The sequence below is a fragment of the Hemicordylus capensis genome, chromosome 3 (genome assembly GCF_027244095.1).
Source record: "Hemicordylus capensis ecotype Gifberg chromosome 3, rHemCap1.1.pri, whole genome shotgun sequence".
NCBI lineage: Eukaryota > Metazoa > Chordata > Lepidosauria > Squamata > Cordylidae > Hemicordylus > Hemicordylus capensis.
The window spans coordinates 358,814,143-358,833,167 of NC_069659.1; the positions used below are offsets into that span (position 1 = coordinate 358,814,143).

Consider the following 19,025-nt stretch of genomic DNA (forward strand, 5'->3'; position numbering starts at 1 on the left):
ACAAGCTAGAAAACCTAGGAGGACCCGAGTCCTCCACAGAAACCTGGTGGGTGACAATACAAGGCCTGAAAGGAAACGTGCTACTGGGGATGTGCTATCACCCTCCTGATCAAAACGCTGACAGTGACTGGAAGTTGCAGCAGGAAATCAGGGAGGCGTCAAGGAGAGGCAGGGCAGTAATAATGAGTGACTTCAATTACCTTCACATAGACTGGGTAAATTCATAGCCAGGTAATAAAAGAGCGGCCAGATTTCTAGACATGCTAAATGACTGTGCCTTAGGACAGTTAGTCACAGAACCAACCAGAGAGATGACGACCTTGGACTTAATCCTGAGTGGTGCCCAGGACCTGGTGCAAGATGTCAGAGTTGCAGAACCATTGGGGAACAGTGACCATAGTGTGATCCAATTCAGCATATATGCAAGTGGAGAATTATGAAGGAAGTCCAACACAGATTCGTTGGACTTCAGAAGAGGAAACTTTTCAAAAATGAGGGGACTGGTAAGCTGAAAGGGAAAGTCAAATCCCTCCAGAAAGCATGGAACTAATTTAGAAACACAATAATAGAAGCTTAATGTATACCAAGGAGGAGGAAAGGTACCACCAGTTCAGTGGCTAACAAGCAGAGTCAGGGAAGCTATAAAAGGGAAGACTTCCTTCAGAAAATGGAAGTCCTGCCCAAATGAAGAGAACAGGAAGGAACATAAACTCTGGCAAAGGAAATGCAAGGAGACAAGAAGAGATGCAAAAAGAGAGTTTGAGGTGCAGATAGCTGGAAGGGTCAAGGGGAATAACAAAAACGCCACCTCCAGCCTCAGAGGCAAGATGCCTCTCAGGGGAGCAGCAACAGGAGGGAGGGCAGGCACAGACCTCTTCCCTGTGGGCGTCTCAGAGGCATCTGGTGGGGGGCCACTGTGTGGAACAGGATGCTGGACTAGATGGGCCTCCTTGGGGGGCCTGATCCAGCAGGGCTGTTCTGATGTCCTTGCGTGGCGAGGGGTCACTTAATGCTTTACTAAGAGCCCCCCCTCACTGTTTCTCTTTGTAAAAGCCCCCCCCTTTCCTTTTATTTCTAGCGGGGGTATATTGCAGGGGAGGCTCGGGAGAACATAAGCCGCTCCCTGTCGGAGCTGCTGACCTTCGTGCTGCTCCCAGCTAATCTCCCCCTCCCACATTTTCACGAGGAAGCTGACATTACGAGGCCTGGGTGAGCAGCCATCAGAGGCAGGCAAGGCCAATGGAGGAGGAGGAGGCCGCCTCGTGACTCCGGACCCGCAAGTGCTTCTTCCTTCTGTCCGGGCAGCTGGTCCCTGCTGCCACTCCGCAGCAAAGCCCCACAGGCCCCCCCCCCCCGCGGCGGCAGAGGGTGGAGCGGACCAGGGTTCCCTCTAAGAGGGGTCCCCAGATGTGGCCGACTTCCACTCCCAGCACCCCCAACTGAAGTGGCTTTTGCTTGGGGATTAGGGGAGTTGGAGTCACCATCTGGGAATCCCTGTTAGGAGGGAACACTGCCTGGGGAGGGTGGGGGGGCTCGAGCTGCTGTCCAGACGGGCAAGTCAAGAGGCCCGGCAGGGCCAGGAGCCGCGGGAGCAACTCCCTCCGATCCACGCTGCTGGCTGCTTCCTCATCTCGCAGCCCCCCCCCCCCCTCGAGGCTGCCTTGGAGTCTCACCAACCAGCCGGCAGACCCAGAGGAAGCCCAGGTGAGAGGAGATCTCTGCACGGGGCGGGGCGGGCCTCCTCCTAAGCAGAGGGGCAAGCCAGAGAAAGGGCTGCTAGGCAGGCCTGGGGGGCCGAGGAAGGCTCTGGGTGAAGTCACGCGGTGCCAGCCAAGCAAGGAGTGGAAACGTAAGAAACCTTTATTCTGCTCTGGCAGAGGAGCTGCAGGCACTTCCGCCCAGTTCGCAGCCCCCGGGCATGCTGCTGCTGCTGGTGAGCAGAGCCCTCCCTCCCTCCCTCTGCCCAGCCCCCAGCCAGAGGGGGCCCGGGCTCACATGACCCCCGCCCCATGGCTAAGCTTCCAGGTGCTTGGTGAGGCGGCGGAGCTTCTCCTTCTTGTTCCTGTTGCCGTGTTTCTTCCAGGGCTTGCCTTGCCCGTCCTCGGCATCAGGCCCTGCTGGCCCCGGCTGGGGGCTGGCCCCTGCTCTGTGGCCCATCACAGACTGGACGCCTCTGGTCAAGGCCCGGATGTTCTCCTGCAACCAAGACACGGAAGGGGGGGGGGGCGTGTGAGAAGGGACCGGGGGGGGGGCAGCAGCTCACACACACCCCCTCGCCTCCTCACCTGATGGAAGAAGGCCTTGTCCACGAGGTTCTCAATCTGCTTGGCCTTGGGATTCCTTCCAGGCAGCACGTCAGCGTCATGCCCTGGGGCTCTGCGGGGAGCCATCCCCTTGGGGCAGCGCTGGAAGGCTGTGGCGTCAAGCCCAGGAGGGGGGTGGCAGTACAGCAGCTTGCCCTGTGGGGAGGGAGGGAGGGAGGGTCCAGAAGGGCTCCGTGCCACCTCTCCTCCACTGGAAGGAGGAGCAGGGACCTCCGGAACAGGGACACACGAGTCAGCATCTAGAGAGGGTCCCCGCCAAGAGCAGAGTGTGTGCCTCCTCAGCAGCTCAGGCGGACCCAAGAACTGCTTGGCAGGATCCAAGCACGGACGTGGCAGCTCCCCCAAAGGTGCCCTGCTCCTGTGCATGGAGGCTCCACTTAGGTCATCATCCCCAATCCAGACCCTGGTCCTCCTGGCCTCTGTCCAACAGCCCCCTCCCCCGCCCGCTTTAACGGTTACAGACAAGGGCAAACCGATGCCAGGCCGGCCTCTCTGGCTTCCGCTCCAGGGTGGGGGTGGGCCAGGCCGTGGGAGCTGCTGGCCCCCCCTCCGCGACACCCCACCGGCCTCTAAGACTCCCTTGCTGGATCTTCAAGTCATCCAGAAACCTTCATCTTTGGAAAATAAAGGCTCTTACCAGATAATCCAAAGAGGGCGTTGAGGAGGCCCAACTGAAAACAGGACTCACTGTTTTAGTTGCCAAACCGTTTACATGCTAAATCATTAACTTTATTTTAAAATAAATTTTGAAGCTAAATGAGAAAGTAGTGAGCATTTTACTAGGAGTAATGTTCCTTAGGTTTCCGCGTGTGTGTGTGTGTCCCCTGCCCATGCAGAGAAGGGGAAGCCACTGCCCCTCGCCCCCCACCCCTTCTGGGCGCTCGTGATTGCACGGACCACACCAGCCCCCTGCAGCGCTTGGGACCCCTCTCGTGTCAGGGCCGCGGCACAGAAAGGCCACCTCCTCCCCGCAGAACTTACACTGACGTAGTCCTTCAGAACATAGCGGGCCGAACGGGGCTGGTCCGGCTGTCCGTGGTCCGTCATGAAGCCTCTCATGCCTGGTGGGGGAGAAAGAGGGGAGGCAGCAGGAGGAGCCTCTGGCCCCGTGCCCCACCCCAGCGCGGAGGCTTCCTGGGCAGCAGCTGCCGCTCCCAGCAGGGACCACTGGAGAAGGCAGCGAGTTCGCACGCAGAGCCCTGCTGAGGAAACTCAGCCCTTTCTTCCGGAGGCATCAGTCCAGGGTCCCGGGGCGGGGGACTTCAGCACCCAAGCCGGCCCAGAAACAGCCACCCCGCTCTGGGGGCCCACCAAGGAGACACTGGGAGGGGCAGCAGCAGCCGCCCGCACACTCCACGCCAGGCGCAAGAGGAGACCCTGCGCCTCAGGCCCACTTGCAGGCGGCCTCACTCACAGCCGTAGGCGGTCAGCAGCTCCTCCGATGTGGGCTGCCGGTCAGGCGCCTCATCCTCACGAGGCCGGATGAGGTTGATCCCGTAGGTGGCCTCCAAGGCCTGCCGGGGGATGCGCTGGCAAACGTGCCCAAGTGAAGGAGCAAGAACCAGCAGGGGCATGTCTGCCTCCCCAAGGCCAGCCCCTCTCCGGCCCCCTCCCCAGAACAGCGGCCCACCAAGACGAGAGCCGGCAGCTGCCTTTCAACAGCCAGTCAGGTGGAGGCTGGAGAGCGACTCTGCCCGGTGGATTCTCAAATGGCTGGAAAAGCCGTCCGAGGGGCCACAATTTCAGGAGGGCGCAGCAGACCAAGGATTCCCAATTCATGATAACGGGGGGGGCGGGTGATGGGAGTTGTAGTCCCACCACACCTGGAGGACCACAGGCTGGGAATCCCTGGCGGAGACCAACAGGTGGGTCCAGAAGGCGGCAGCCAAGGAAACCAGTCTTGTGAGGAGGCAAGGCTGAAGGGCCTCTTCAGCTTGTTGTCTGCTGCTGCACCGGAGGGCAGGAAGAGGTCGTGGGAAGGCGGGGAGAGGCTTTGCCACTGGGCAGTGGGAGTGGCAGTGGAGGCCGCCGAGCAGCCCCCCCACCCCCACCCCCGGGCCGAAGTCCTGCCTGGGCCAGAGGGCTGGGCAGCCTCCCAGGGCCCTCTGCCTGGGGGTCTCCAGGATCCCTCCACTGCTCTGCAAGGCAGGCCAGGCCCACCATCTCCACACTGTGGTTGACTCAGTCAGCCGCCGCCTCCAAGGGCCCAAAGGCAGATTTCTAAAGAGAATCCCCAAGGAAGCCAAATGCGGGGCTGGAGCCAGGCGGCAACCTCTTGGCTGAGCCTTGCCACGCTCCGCAGCCATTCAAGGCAGACCACGCGCACAAGTCTTGCGCGGCCCACACTTCAGCCGCCCCCAGCACCTCCAAGACCCACCCTGGGCCCATCTGGAGCCCCAGAAGCAGCCTCGGAGCAGCAGTGCTCCTCTGCCCAGCACCCAGACCGCAGCCCGGCCCAGAAGCGCCACGGGGCCCAGCCAGGAGGCCGCAGGGAAAAGGATATGAGGGAAACGGGGGGGACGTGGTCCCTCATCTGGTCGATGGGCAAGATCCCACTGCACGTCATCTCTGCTTTGGTGGAGACGAAGGAGGGCATCACCAGGCCTGGGCAGTCGCAGAGGCAGAGGCCCGGCTCCACGTACAGCGTCTGCAAGGCCAAGGCAGGCAGGGCTCAGCCTGGCCTCCCGCCTGAAGGCTCGGCTGCCTCTGCGGGGGCCGAGGAGGGAATCCAGCCGAGGGCAGCCGGCCAGGGCGGGGCGATGGAAAGGGGGCGCGCTCTCCCCCCCCCCGCCAAGCTCTCCTCCCAGCTCCAAGGCGGGCCCAGCCCTTCCTCAGGGCCCTTTCTCCTCCCACCCCCCACCCCGGGCTCATCTTCAGCCAAGCGGGAAACCACCGAGCAGCACAGAGGAGCCTTGCGGTGTCCGCCATGGATGCACGAGACTGGGCGGCTGCAATGAGACGCAAGGCCAGAAGACAGCCCCAGCCCCAGCCCTCCAGCTCCTTGGGAAGCCCCTGGGCAAGGGAGGCCCTCGTGCGTGCCTTGACCATGGGCGGGGGCCCCCCAACCCAAGGGGGCAGCCCCGGCTCTCAGGGGCTGGCTGCAAAGACCACACCAGATGCTGGTGCCCAGGCGGCAGCCGCTCTCCCCACCCACTCCACGCCCGGCAGTCCACAGCAGCCCTCCTTCCTTCCGCGCTCAGTGGTGGGGGGAGGCACGTGGGTCCAGGCCCAGCTCAGCGCCGCCACCGCCCAGAGCGGCTCTCCCCAGAGACCCAGCAGTACCTGGAAGTGCTTGGTGTGGCCCGGGGTGGCCGACACGGAGACCTTCTTCTGCCCAAGGATGGTGTTGAGAGTGGAGCTCTTCCCAACGTTGGGGTAGCCGACCTAGGCAGGAAGGGGCGGACTCGCAGGCAGGCCTGGCCCCGCCTCTCTTGCAGCTGCTGCCCCCAAGCAGGCAGCCACACCCGAGCAGGGCGAGGGCCAGCCGGTGCCCCAGCCAGGCCAAAGGGCTGCCCCGACTCCCAGACGGAGCCAGGAGTCACAGCCCAGCAGAAGGGCCCAGGAAGGTGGAAGGAGAGACAGCAGGCCAAGGCCCAAGGCAGCCCTCCTCCTCCCTGGGGGGCAGGCAGACAGACAGACAGGCAGCAGCAGGGCGGGAAGAGGAGCGCCAGCTGGGGGAGGCCTCCGCCCCTCCCGCCTAGGCCGCTGTTCAGGGCTGGATTCCAGGGCACACCCCTGAGCACCACACGGCAACCCCGGAAGGGTGACGACCACCTCCTCGGCTCCATCCCCAGCGCCTGCCTGCCGCCCCCACCCCACCCAGCCCCCTCTCCAAATCCCAGCTGCGCCTCCTTGCTGCCTCAGACCGCCGCCGCCGCTGCCGCCTCGGACTGGGCCCCCCTGCGAGGCACAAGGGGATCCCCCTCCCCCGCGGCTCTGCCAGAGGCCCCTCCTGGGTTCCCGCCAGCTCTGGGCCGAGGGCTGATGCCACCATCCCCCAGCATGCTCACGGGGAGGCGGGTGCCCACTGGCCCAGGCCTGGCCCGTCCCGCCGAGGCAGAGGCGCCAACTCACCAGCCCCACAGTGAGCTCCCCCTCGCGGATCTTCTTCCCAGCGTGAACCGTTCTAAAGATCTCCAGGAGCTCCTCTCTTGGCACCAAGTGGCTGCTGTTCCTGAGGGGCCGGTCCTGCTGGGCTCCTAGGCTCTGGAGCGCCGTCCTGCTTCCCCCGGGGCAGCCAGCCAGGGCCCCGCCCCGCTCGTCTTCGGAGCAGGTCAGCCAGGCATCCTCCTCACAGTCCTCGTACACGTCGCTCTGGTCCTCCTCGCTGCTCTCCTGCTCTCCCCCGCTCCCAGGACACGGGCGGCGGTCAGGCCCATTCCCTCCACTGGGGCTGGAAGCCTGCTGTCCCTGCTGGCTGCCATGGGCCGCAGCCTCTGCCTCCTGAGCAAGACGAAGCAGAAGAGGGCGACAGGTCACTTCTCTGCCACCGAAGCAAGAGGTGGCCGCCAGGCATGCCAGGGCCGCCACCAAACCACAGCAGGCCGAGATTCCATTAAACCCACACAGACACAGGACTGGGCTCCTTGGCAGAACAGCCCCCCTGCAAGAGCCGGGTTGCAGGACGACACAGCTGGGAGGTGCAGGCATCTCCCCTACCAAACCTCGATGCAGGTGAGGCAGCAACTGCAGCTCTGCCTCAAGAAAGTGGATCCGGCCGCAGGCATGCTGGCCATGTCCAGGCTGGACCGCGGGGATGCCCGAGGCGTGGGGTTCCCTGGGAAGCCCACTTGGAAATTCCAACAGGGGGGCCAAGTGCAGCCCTCCTGGGTGCCCAGCGGCACCACCGCGGGAGCCTAGCGGCTGCCCCTTTCCAACACTGGCATCGCCCTGTCAAGCCCTCAGGGGCCTCCAGGGCTGCCTTTGCCCATCTGGGCCAACTGGAGATTTCCAAACACTCTCTACCTTGCCTGACGCAAATTCAGAGGAACAGAGGGAGCTGCCATCTACTGAGTCAGACCCTGGGTCCATCTAGCTCAGGATTGTCTTCACAGACTGGCAGCAGCGGCTTCTCCAAGGTTGCAGGCAGGAGTCTCTCTCAGCCCTGTCTTGGAGATGCTGCCAGGGAGGGAACTTGGAACCTTCTGCTCTTCCCAGAGTGGCGGCTCCATCCCCTCAGGGGAAGATCTTACAGTGCTGCTGACACTTCTAGTCTCCCCTTCATCTGCAACCAGAGCAGACCCTGCTGAGCTCAGGGGACCAGTCCTGCTGGCTCCCACCAGACCAGCTCTCCTCCCTCAACCGACGGGAACCAAGGACAGCACTTTCTCTCCGGTTGCACCACTGCTTGCAAGGGAGCCGTCAGGACTCCTCCCTCTGGCAAGGTTTTCTTCTGCTTGCTCCAATGCATTCCCTGCCTGCTGACTGTCTCCAGTTATGCAGGGGTGAACTGCCTTGCAAGGAGTCTTTTCAGCCACATCTGCGCTGGCCGGAGCACAAGAGCTGGAGCTGAGTGGCCAAGGGGAAGGGGGCCTGCACACAGAGCCCGGTTTGGAAGCAGGAGTGCATCACACTGTAGCGGCTCACAACGTTCAGAGGTGGGGGGCAGGGAGCCTCCACTTACACTTGCCATGCTTTCTGGCCCACAAGTGCATCTGGAAGAACCTCAGCTCTTCTCTGAAGCAGAAGTGTTTTCATCCCATAACTATTTTGATGGAAAGCACTGCTGTGAAGACAGACGTCCCAAAGTCCTGGCTTTGCAGATAAAGGCATGGGTAACTGCTCTGACGACACACCACTGCCGCCGCCGCCCCCTACCCCGCCTCATCACGGCTCAGCACGGATCGTTCCCAAGGCTACCTTCAAGCAAGCTGCCAGCCTTCCGCCCTCCAGCAGGGCCGACCAGAAGACCACCTTCACGCCTTCCCCCTCGAAGAAGCGGGCCCAGGCAGACCGCTGCTCCTTGCTCAGCAGGTCTGCCTTGTTGAGCAGAATGAGGTTCTCCTTCTCAGGGCTTAGTTCTTGCACATAACGCTCCTGCCGGGGGAAATGAGACAAGGAAGCTGTCATTCACCAGCCCAATCGCAAAGCTTTAGTTATTGATTTAGTTAGTACATTTATATACTGCCCCAAACAAAAAGGTCCCTAGGCAGTTCACAAAACCCTTAAAACACTAACATAATTAAAACAATTTAAAATACAACACACACTCTAAAACTGAAGCATTAAAACTATAAATGAAAAGCCTGACTAAGTTCCTTCTTAAAAACATTCAGAGAAGGGCAAACTCTAATTTCATTAGGAAGCGCATTCCAGAGTCCCGGGGCAACTCTAGAAAAGGCCTGGTTTCAAGCTGCCACCAACAGAGCCAGTGGCAACTGCAACCAAACCTCTCCAGATGACCTTGACAGGCGGTGGGGTTGATGAAGAAGGCGGCGTTCTCTCAAGTACCTCGGACCCAAGCCGTTTAGGGCTTTGTAAGTAATAACCAGCACTTTGTATTTTGCCCGGAAACTGACTGAGAGCCAGTGTTGTTTTTTCAAAATGGGTGCCATCTGATCTCTTCGGGCAGCCCCGGAGACCAACCCGGCTGCTGCATTCTGTACTAACTGCAGTTTATGAACAATGTACAAAGGCCAACACAGAGAGCATTGCAGCAGTCAAGCCTGGATGTTACCAGCATATGCACTACTGTTTTAGGGTTGTTTATCGCCAGAAATGGATGTAGCTGGCGAATCAGCCAAAGCTGACAGAAAGCACTCCTGGTCACTGCCCCAACCTGAGAAGTCAGGGAGCGGTTTGGGTCCAGAAGTCCTCCCAGACCATGTGCCTCTTCTTTCTGGGGGAGTGTGACCCCGTCCAGAACAGGCAGATCTAAATCACTTCCTGTGTCTCGACTGCCCACAATTAGAACCTCCACCTTGCTTGGATTCAGCCTCAGTTTGTTCTCCCTCCTCCAGCCCATTGCTGCCTCCAGACAAGCATTTAGGGAAGCTAGGCCATTTCCTGATGAGGTTGACATGTAGATCTGGGTGTCATCAGCATACTGAGAACACCCTGCACCAAATCCCTGACGATCTCTTCCAGCGGTTTCATGGAGATGTTAAAAAGCATTGGAGACAGTACGGAGCCTTGCGGGACTCCCTACTGGAGCCCTTGTTTTGAAGAGCAACAGTCCCCAACTGGAACCTACCTGAGTGGTAGGAGCAGAACCACTGCAGAGCCGGGCCTCCCCCTCCCAACTCCTTCAGGTGCCCCAGAAGGATCCCATGGTCAATGGTATCAAAAGCCGCCAAGAGATCCAAAAGGATCAACAGAGTCACACTCCCCCTGTCCATTCCTATTTGGAGGTCATCTAACAGGCCGACTAAGGCCGTCTCAACCCCACAGCCGGCCAAAAGCCAGACTGACACGGGTCCAGACAATCCAGCTGGAGGGGCAGGCAGTCCGAGCCTCCATGATCCCGGGCTGGAGCGTCCCCAACAGACGGCTGGCCAGCCTCTGCTTCAAGGCCTCCAGCAATGGAGACCCCACCAGGTGATTACCTCCACTGTCAAACTGCCTTGCCACTGAGAAGTTTCTCCAAATGTTCAGCTGAAATCTGTCCTCCTATCGCTTTATTTATTTGTCCCATTTCTGAATCACCTAAATCAGTGGTCTCGAGGCTGAAGCCCGTCTGCTCTCGCCTCGCCTTCCGGGGCACCAGGGAATTGCTGCTGCCGCCGCCGCCGCCTCATTATAAACACAAGCAGTTCTCCAATCCCAGCAAAGACAACCAAGAGCACCGTCTTTTCTGGAGGATGCTATGGTGCCGGTGTTCTTGGCAGTTCTTTTGAGGCACCTGCAGCATTTATGTCGGAATTGAGGGGCAAGGGACCTTCCGAAGAACAAGAGGCTCCCCGTGGCAGAGAGGACTTGGAAGGAACGGAGGGGGCAGCAGCGCAGTCGGGCCTTCCTGGCCCGGGGTTTGCAGGCTCCCCGCACTTTCCATTCCCCAAGGAACGCCCTTGGTGCTCTGCGTGGGGGCATTTTGGCCCCTTGTGCTCTCCCCCCGCCCCCGAAGGTGTTTGCTCGGGTGGGGTGCCCAGGTTGGGTCCACGGCGAGGCTATGGCCATATTCCGTGGCTAATGTGGGCACCGTGGAGGCAGCGGGAGGCACCTTTAAGTGGACATTAGGAGGCGCTTCCCTCCTTGTATCTTCAGCCCTGAAAGCGATCCCCAGCAGCGGCAGCGGCTCCACTACTCAGCAGCAGCCACTCGACCAAGCAGTCTGTGCCCCGAGCTGCGTGGTGGAGCCCATCCTCTGCTGCTGCTACTGCTGGGACGAGCTTTCAGGGCCAAGGCACAGGGAGTAGCAGCAGCAGCCTAGAATTGCCACATAGAACTCAGTGCCTCCCACCGCCCGCACCAGCCACGAAATGTGGCCATGGCCTCGCCGTGGGCCCAACCTGGCCACCCCCGCCAGAACAAACATCGGGGGCGAGAGAGCAAGGGGCGAAAATGCCCCACATGGAGTACAAACAAATGGAAAGGGAGGATTCGTGCTTTAGCTGTGGCAATGTGGCTTTTCTGATGGACAGCTTTTTTTTTCCAGTGGTATGGCATTTACACTGATGCAGCCTTTCCACCAGAAAATACGGTAATGGAGTACACCCAGGTTAAACTTTTAAATTCCTCAAAGTAATAAAGAAATAACTCTCACTGTACCAATTTAATTTTTCCCATTCACTTCTGATCTTCTGAAATAGGCTCGTTGTGTCAGTAGCACAATATTCCAAACGTGTTTAGACCCGTCTAGCCCTAATGGGGGTTAGTGATGACAGAGACTCCCAGCAAGCAAGCAACAATACAAAGCCTTGCTGCAGGTAACAAAGCAAAAGACCAAGACCGCCCCTTTCACATAACCCAAGACGATTATTTTTGGATCGTAAATGAAAACATTCTGCTGATCCACAATTCTTTGCAGATGATCCAATGTGGGGACAGGATTGTGCCTCTAGGCCCCCCACCCCAACCTGTAGCCTCCCTTCCAGCCTTCTGTACAGACACAAAGAGGCTGCTCTAAGTCTTTCCCCTCTTCAGGCATTTGACGGGCACCTCAGTCTTTTCTCTAAACATGCGAAGTTTCTTCCTCCTTTCCTCACAGGGCTTGTTCTCCAAATCCTGACTCCATCCCGATTTGTCTGCATCTTTCCTGGAACGGGGTGCCCAGGACCAGACAACAGGTGCAGTCTGTGGGATAAAGTTGCTTCTCGCCTCCCCATTCAGAGCACAGATCTTCCCTCCATTCTAGGACCAGCTCTGCCCCTCCCAAGTTACAACAGGAACATAGGAAGCTGCCATATACTGAGTCAGACCATTGGTCCATCTCGCTCAGTATTGTCTAACCAGACTGGCAGCAGCTTCTCCAAGGTTGCAGGCAGAAATCTCTCTCAGCCCTATCTGGGAGATGCTGCCAGGGAGGGAACTTGGGACCTGTCGATGCTCTTCCCAGGGCGGCTCAATCCCCTAAGGGGAATATCTACAGTGCTCACATGTAGCCTCCCATTCAAATGCAAACCAGGGCAGACCCTGCTTAGCAAAGGGGACAATTCATGCTGGCTACCAGTCTCCAGCACTTGCCACACCCCACTTTCACCTCCCCACTGTCCTTTGCCAAAAAATGGCAGATCCTACCAAAGCTCAAAGAGCTGATTCAAAATAATGCCCGGAAGCTCAACATATATGCCAAATCTGAAAGAGTCTGCAATAATGTGCATAACATATCAGCACCCCCACATTTTCTCCATGCAGACCCCCCCACCCCCACTGCTCATGAAATCTGTATTCTCACTGTCACATTCATGTCAACCCCTGATAACTTGGCCAAGAGGCACCTTTTAACAGGGTGATTCTCTTTATCGACTGGGGGAGAGTAACTGGTCCTCTCCAGCCCCAGCACAGCAGCCCTCCAGTGACTGTTGCTGGGGTCTCTCTTGTGTTTCTTTTTAGATGGTGAGCCCTTTGGGGACAGGGAGCCCTCTTATTTATTTATTATTTCTCTGTGTAAACTGCCCTGAGCCATTTTTGGAAGGGCAGCATAGAAATAGAATAAATAAATAAACAAGATATTCTTTTTGGCCATGTGCTCCATTTTATTTCCGAAGCTTACAGCCTCTTTGTTCCGTTTCTTCGTCTTCTTTTTTAAAACAGAGAGAATTACTAGAAGACCAGTAAAATGTGCTTACGCCATCATAGCATTTTTGCAGAAAACTGGTGGGGGCAGGTGCAGAAGGGATTTGCTTTGCACAGACTTTTGGCCTTTTTAGCAGAAAAATGTGATGCCGGGACGGGGACAGGGGAAGCACGGAAGGCCACTGCACCTACCAGATCTTGGCACCGAAAGAGGAGGGGGTTCCTGGCATCCACGATCTGAACCACAACATCACTGCAAGAGAAGGGGGAAGGGCGCTGTCTCCATGGGCCAATTCCACTCACATCCCTCTCCTTGGTCTGCGTGAGGCTCAGCTGCACAGCACGTCCCACTATGCACACTGGGGCCACGAAGACCCCGCCGCCGCCGCCGCCTCCTCCCTACGCCTGCCCCTCCCACTGCCCCACCCCCACCCTGCGCGGCACCTCCGCAAGCTGCGCCCTTCCTGCCTCTTGACTTGTCACCCGGTGACCAGGACTGGCCTCCCCAGTGGGAAGTTCTGGGGCCAGCCCCACACAGAGAGCAGCAAAGAACTGGGCCGTACCTTCTTTCAAGGACTCGCCAAAGCTGTCGCCAGAAGTCCAAGTTGCGTTCAAATGGAGTCAAAAGCAGATTCTGTTCTTCCTCCAGTCTGCAGCAGAATAAGGAGAACACGACCCTGACGCCTTTCACAGACTACAGCCAATTGGCAAAGACAAGAGTCTACGCTTCTGCCCACGAGGGCGAGGCGGCTTGTTGCTGCCTGTGGTGCTCACTGCTCCTGCTGAAGGAGAGGGGTCTCCAGAGAGCAGCCACAGGCCCGAATGAAGGTGCACTAAGATGCTGTGCCCGAGCCGCACGCCAGAGTGGGCGGAATCTGGATCCTGGCTTATGCAAGATCTTCTCCGGAGGCCTCGCTCCCCACAGCTCCACTGGATGAGATGAGGGACAACCAGGGAGGGGCCGTTCAGCACTGGGGCACATCCACGCCACTGGCTGGGCACCCTCTTTGGTGGCTTTCAGATGCCACAACTGTTCCCACCAACATCCAGTGGGTCTTAGTCGAGCTGTTTAGCTGATCTTGTCCAGCTTGGCTTCATCAGCTTGAAGTTCGTTTTACTGCCAATGTTTCAAAGCCATTTAGCATTTGGATTTATTTTGGGTGATTCCTATTTTTATATATACATTCACAGCTTCAACTATGTCATAACCCACCTCAGAGATTATGGTTGAGTTGTATGATCCAAATATTTTAATAAAGACTATTGGGAAATGCCTAGTACTTCTGATGATCACTCACAGAAGTTTTACTACTGAATATCTGGCATTCCTTGACATTTTGAGGGCCAAGTTGGTTGGTTGGATGTATAAATGAATGAATGAATGAATGAACAAACAAACAAACTCACCTGCTCCTCCCCCAACACAATGATTTATTATGCCCTTCAAATCGTATTAAGTGCCTTTGGTGGGATTATGGAGCGCAAGGGAGGGAAATGCTTTTAGTCCCATTCTTGTACCAACGTACCTAGATGTTGTTGACTACAACTCCCAGAATCCTCAGCTGCAATGGCTTTTGCTTAGGGATTATGGGAGCTGTAGTCAACAACATCTAGGAATCCGTTAGAGGGAACACTGACCAACATCCAATAGCCTCCTTCAAAAATTCAAGGGGCCAGAAGATCATTTGATCCAAATTCCCCCACTGCCGCCCATTCCACCCCACAGTCTCCTGCCCTGCACTACAGAATTGAATGGGAAGTTGCAACAGGGCTTCTGTGGGGCTTGCTGCTGCTGGGTCGCAATTGCACCTCATGACATTGTAACAATCATTCCCTAGAGTGCTGGCAGTGTGGGGGGCATGCTCTATCACAGCCTTCACCTCATTTGTCCTCACAACCACCCAGCGGGTAGACCACTGCTCTTCCCACTTTCGAGTTCAACAGCCACTACTGAAAAATGCTGCCAACCCACCCAGGATCACCCAGAAAATTTACCAAGGGCTGTATCTCTAAGCCCAGTCATTCCAGACCCCCATTCCAAATACCGCAGAAGCAACAGGGACCCAGCAGCAACAAGCCCCACAGTCCTAGAACCCACCAGGACTGCTGAAAATGGCCCCATTCCACGGTTATATTGGCATTTTCCCCACCACAGAGGAATAACGGAGGAAAACAACATCACAAAGGCTCACGGAGCTGAGAGATCTGCAAGCAGAAGACCCCATTCCTGCCCACTCTGGCTCGTGCCTCCATCCTGTAAAATCCACCGTGAGTTTGCATTCTGACTTAGCATTGTTCACGCACACTCCTCCATACAGGAAAAAAGGGGTGTCAGATGGGCAAGGATCCCAGGGAAGTAGACAAGCTGCTCCCGTGGGCACGACACCAGAAGCCAAGACCCTGCAACCTGCTGGGATACTCACCGCGCAAGCCGGCGCCTCCATGCCAGGAAGCTGTCTCTTTCTGCCTGGCTCAGCATTTCAGGGCTGGTTTGCTTGTCCCATTGTGGTCTGGAAGAACCAATCACAAAGGAAGGCATGGCAAAGAGTTCTCAGTAAGCACCGCCTCCTTTTCATTTCTTTAGCAAAGATGAGTCCAGGAACATTGCCTGCACACTAAAAGGGCATCAGCAGCATCAAAGGAGAAGGTGAGAGGAAACTGCTCCAACTCAGCAGAGAATCTTTCCACAAACCAAGGAGATGTTGACAAACTGGAAAGGTTTCAGGGAGTTCTTGTGACAATCATAAAGGAACTACAAAGCAGACTGCATGAGAAAAGCCTGAAGGACCTGGATACAGGCAAAAGAAAAAAGGTGAAGGGGGAGAAGAGAGCAGGGAACAGGGACCTTTTTCAAGAGTCCTGCTTTCCAACAAGCGGTGAATCTGGCATCTGCATTTGAGCAGTTTGCTAACCAAAATATCATGAGAAATGTTGTTGAACGCTTTGCTGAAATCAAGAGAAATCACAACAGTCCCACAATCCACTGACAACCTGATCAAAAAAGAGAGAGAGAAAATGAATTAAGAAGAAATCCATTGCTCTGGGCTCCTTGCAGGGAGAGTGAGATAGAAGTGCTAAAAAAAAATAAAAACCAGGCGTATCCAGGCTGGCTTCTCCTAATCACTTCATGTTCTCATGTGCTTACAGATTGACTCCTTTAAAGTTTATCCGTGTATCCTCCCTGGTATCAGCGAGACTCTCTTTTCTATCCTCCTTTTTGAGGACTGGCACACCTTTAGCCCATCAACAGTTTGTGTGGATATGAAGGGGTATCCTGTCGGCTGTTGCTCAGCCCTAAGGGCACTGCAGAGCCCTGCAAACTGCTAACATCTTAGCAAAATTATTCTCTCTCTGCAACAGAAGCAACTGCCGAGAGTTGTATGTATGACCGGAAGACGATTCTGATATAGCTGCTTGCTTTAATTTGTGAACTACTGTGGCATTGTTGGAGAAAGTACAGCTACAAATCCACCGGCCAGTGGCAAGCGCCCCCAGTCCTTTGACAAACAGGACATCTAGCATCACAATGTGAAGGCAGGACGCAGTAGGCATCCTTCCTGAGCAGCAGGAGAGGGCTCTCCATTTCTTACCATCGCCACAGCCCAAAGCAAATGACAGAGGACCCACTTCTCTTCTAAGCCCTCCACCTAAGTGCCAGAAAAGAATCTCTCTGAGGGAAGAGGGGAGACTGGTGGCAACCATGAGTAACGGCTGGTTAGTGAGTTAAATGTGTGGATCCAGGCATATACGAACATTTTAAGAAATCAAGTAACGTAAAGAAGAAGAAGACACATCTTTGATTGTAGAGCAGCTTTACACAACCAAAGGTTTATGTTATATTTTCATTGTGTTTTCTCTGGTTCCTGAGCCTCCACAGTGTGTTTCACGTCGCTGTTTCACAGAACACAAGAATGTCACCAGGATGACTCACCTCCTTGGGATGGACAAGAACTGCTTGTTCTGTTCATGGAGCTCTTGGACCTTTTTGGTCTCTTCTGCTGTCAGCAGACCTGTCCGAACCTCAGCAGGAACAAGTTTGATGTTCAGCTTCTCTGCAACACAACATAAATGGTCAACGGAAACCTAACAGTCAGGGCAGGGAACGCAGCTGCTCCAGAAGAACCTTTCTCAAAGCTCACCTGCCACAAATTCAGTTCCGGCCAGCTCGGCTGTGGCCAGGAACTCCTCCAGCGAGCTCTGCTCAGTAACCGACTGAAGGTTGAGGCATCCCCAGTCAGACCCATCATGTAATTCGCTTGTATGCAGCTGTGAAGAAAAGGTTCAAGACTGAACGTCTGCTCAGGAAAGCCAAGAGACCCATTCAACAAACACATTCAGATTTCTCTATGGAAAAACACCACCCCAAATGTGAAGAATTGCGAGTGTATGGCCCATGGCTCACACAAAAAGGTGGAAAACTACTTCCTAGAAGCACAAGATCACAACTCTAAGTGAAGGAGAACAGGCCTCCCCTACAAGCTACTCCTGCCGGGTGCTACAGACTGGGGCTGCCACTTTTTCTTCAGCACAAGCAGTTCTATGCTCTTATGGGCAAAGTGACGGACATCGTTTCTCCATACTGACAACAGCCACATCTGTAGTATTTCTCTCCCTCAAGCATCTGCAAGAAACCTGCCAGGCAGAAGGCAGCTGACGACCCCCCCAAGCTGCTATGCAAGAAGAACTCGGCGGAATCAGGCCCCACAAGGCCCATCTAGTCCAGCATGCCTTTTCTCTCAGCGGCCCACCAGATGCCTCCGGGAAGCCACAGAACAAGGAGATGAAGGCAGGCCCTCTTTCCTGCTGCTCCTCTGCCACTGGGATTCTTCAGAGGCCTCCTGCCTCTGAGCCTGGAGGTGGCCTGTAGCCATCAAGACTAGCACCCCTGGGTCGGCTTCTTCTCCACAGACTTGAGAAGATTCCCTTTTAAGGCCATCTCGCTGCTGCTTATGGCAGTGAATTCCACCAACTGGCTGAGCTGCTGGAGAAGAACCTCCTTCCGCCCAGCCTTGACCGCTGGCCAGTCAGTCCCGCGGGATGACTCTGGCTCCTTGTGTGCTGGGGGGGGGGGGAGAGGGGCCTCCCCGCCTAGCCTCTTTCTCCACACTAGCCACATGCCCTTATCAGCTGCCAGAACAAGCTAGCTGCCTGGCAGGGCCACTTCCAGGGCCTCCTGAGCCTAGCGGCCTACTGCAGAGCGGCCTACTCCACAGCTGGCCAGAAGCCTCTGGGAAGCAGACCGGCAGGGCACGAAGGCCGCCGTGCCCCCCAGCTGCGTCCTCCCGGGAGAGGGCGGCCCCTCCGCAGGCAGGCAGGCAGGCTCTGTTCCTCGGCAGGGCTCACGCCTCCCAGGACCACCCACGGGGACAGCCCGCCTGGGGCTTCCGCCCAGCAAAGCCTCCACCTTCAGAGACAGTCTAGCCGGCGCGCGGCATGGGACCGCTCCAGGCCAGCCCCGCACAGACGCCGGCGGGCGGGCGGGCGACCCAGGCTGGGGGGGCAGGGGGGCCGCCCCGCATCAGCTCACCCAGCGCTCTCCGGCCTGGCGGCCCCCGCGGCCCTGCCTTCGCTCCCGGGCGAGGGCCCGGCCCAGCCCCGCCGCCGCCGCGGCCTTCTTCTTGCCCATGCCGCTGCAGCCGGGCCACGACCCCGGAAATGATTTCGAGGGTGCTTCCGGGTCACGCGGCTCCACTCAGCAAACGGGGCCGTGCACTTGGCGCTGCGCTTTTAGCGCTCCGGGTGGATCGCCGCTGCCCGCCCGCTACGGTTCCGGGCGCTTTTGCCCCGCGCCCTCCAGGGGGCGCCAGAGCGGCATGGGATCATCAGCCCAGCCTGCTGCCGGGCCAGTCAGGCTCACTAGCCTACCTCACAGGGTTGTTGCATAAAAGGGGGCGGGGTGGGTGAGACTCCCTGTGCCCTCTCAGGCTCCTTCAAGCTTGGAGGGCAGGAAAGGAGAGGGGCTGGTTTTAGGGCTCCTCCTAACTCAGAGCAGCCCTGCGGGATCAGGCCCGCCAGCAAAGCCGAGCTAGGAATCCCGCGTCCCGTTCCGCCAAAGAGGCCTCTGAGAAGCCCGCAGGCCAGAGGGGAGGGCTGAGGGGCAGCCAGGCCATTGGGGAGCCTGGACCCCGAAGGGCCTTTTACACACACACACCCCCGCACCACCAAGATAAGCCATGCATCGCCCCGCTACACACCCACGCAGTGAGTGACACACACCGTATTTCAGGTGTGGGTTCTTGAGAGCCCAAACAGCAGCTGCACTCAAGCACGTAAGGCTGCAAAACAAATACATTTACACAGATATGCACTAGCAAAAAGATTTCATCATGTAGCTTAACATATTCCTACCCCAGGTAGTTCTTTCCCCTCTCCCCCCTCTGTCTCTAACGGATCCCATTTTTGAGCAACTGGATTTGCAAAGATGTAAAACAAGATGCTTTGTGCAGATGTGCATTAGCAGAAACATTTCAATGTGTAATTTATCATGCAGTGGGTTGCTTCGTCCAAATTGACCCTCAAAGCATCAAT

The 19,025-nt window shown here is 57.0% G+C and overlaps 1 protein-coding gene across 1 annotated transcript; it reads right to left on the bottom strand.

Annotated features, from left to right (window-relative positions):
* Positions 1-1,842: 1,842 nt before the first annotated feature.
* On the bottom strand, positions 1,843-18,186 carry LSG1 (large 60S subunit nuclear export GTPase 1). The gene is made up of 14 exons (XM_053312262.1): positions 18,025-18,186; positions 16,637-16,763; positions 16,429-16,549; positions 14,921-15,007; positions 13,061-13,147; positions 12,690-12,750; positions 8,184-8,360; positions 6,399-6,767; positions 5,607-5,708; positions 4,828-4,971; positions 3,739-3,862; positions 3,306-3,385; positions 2,286-2,459; positions 1,843-2,196 (listed from the first exon to the last, which is right to left on the bottom strand). Exons 1-14 carry the CDS (start codon positions 18,121-18,123, stop codon positions 2,014-2,016), a joined length of 1,935 nt encoding a protein of 644 aa, XP_053168237.1. The 5' UTR covers positions 18,124-18,186; the 3' UTR covers positions 1,843-2,013.
* Between the last annotated feature and the right edge of the window lie 839 nt (positions 18,187-19,025).

What these genes read in the sequence shown, in the direction of transcription:
- LSG1 (XM_053312262.1), bottom strand. Translation starts at nt 18,123, where the DNA reads ATGGGCAAGAAGAAGGCCGCGGCGGCGGCGGGGCTGGGCCGGGCCCTC. An exon ending in CGGAACTGAATTTGTGGCAG is followed by an intron (nt 16,550 to 16,636) that starts GTGAGCTTTGAG and finishes GTTGTGTTGCAG; the next exon opens with AGAAGCTGAACATCAAACTT. An exon ending in GGCTGGCAGCTTGCTTGAAG is followed by an intron (nt 6,768 to 8,183) that starts GTAGCCTTGGGA and finishes CGTCTTGCTCAG; the next exon opens with GAGGCAGAGGCTGCGGCCCA.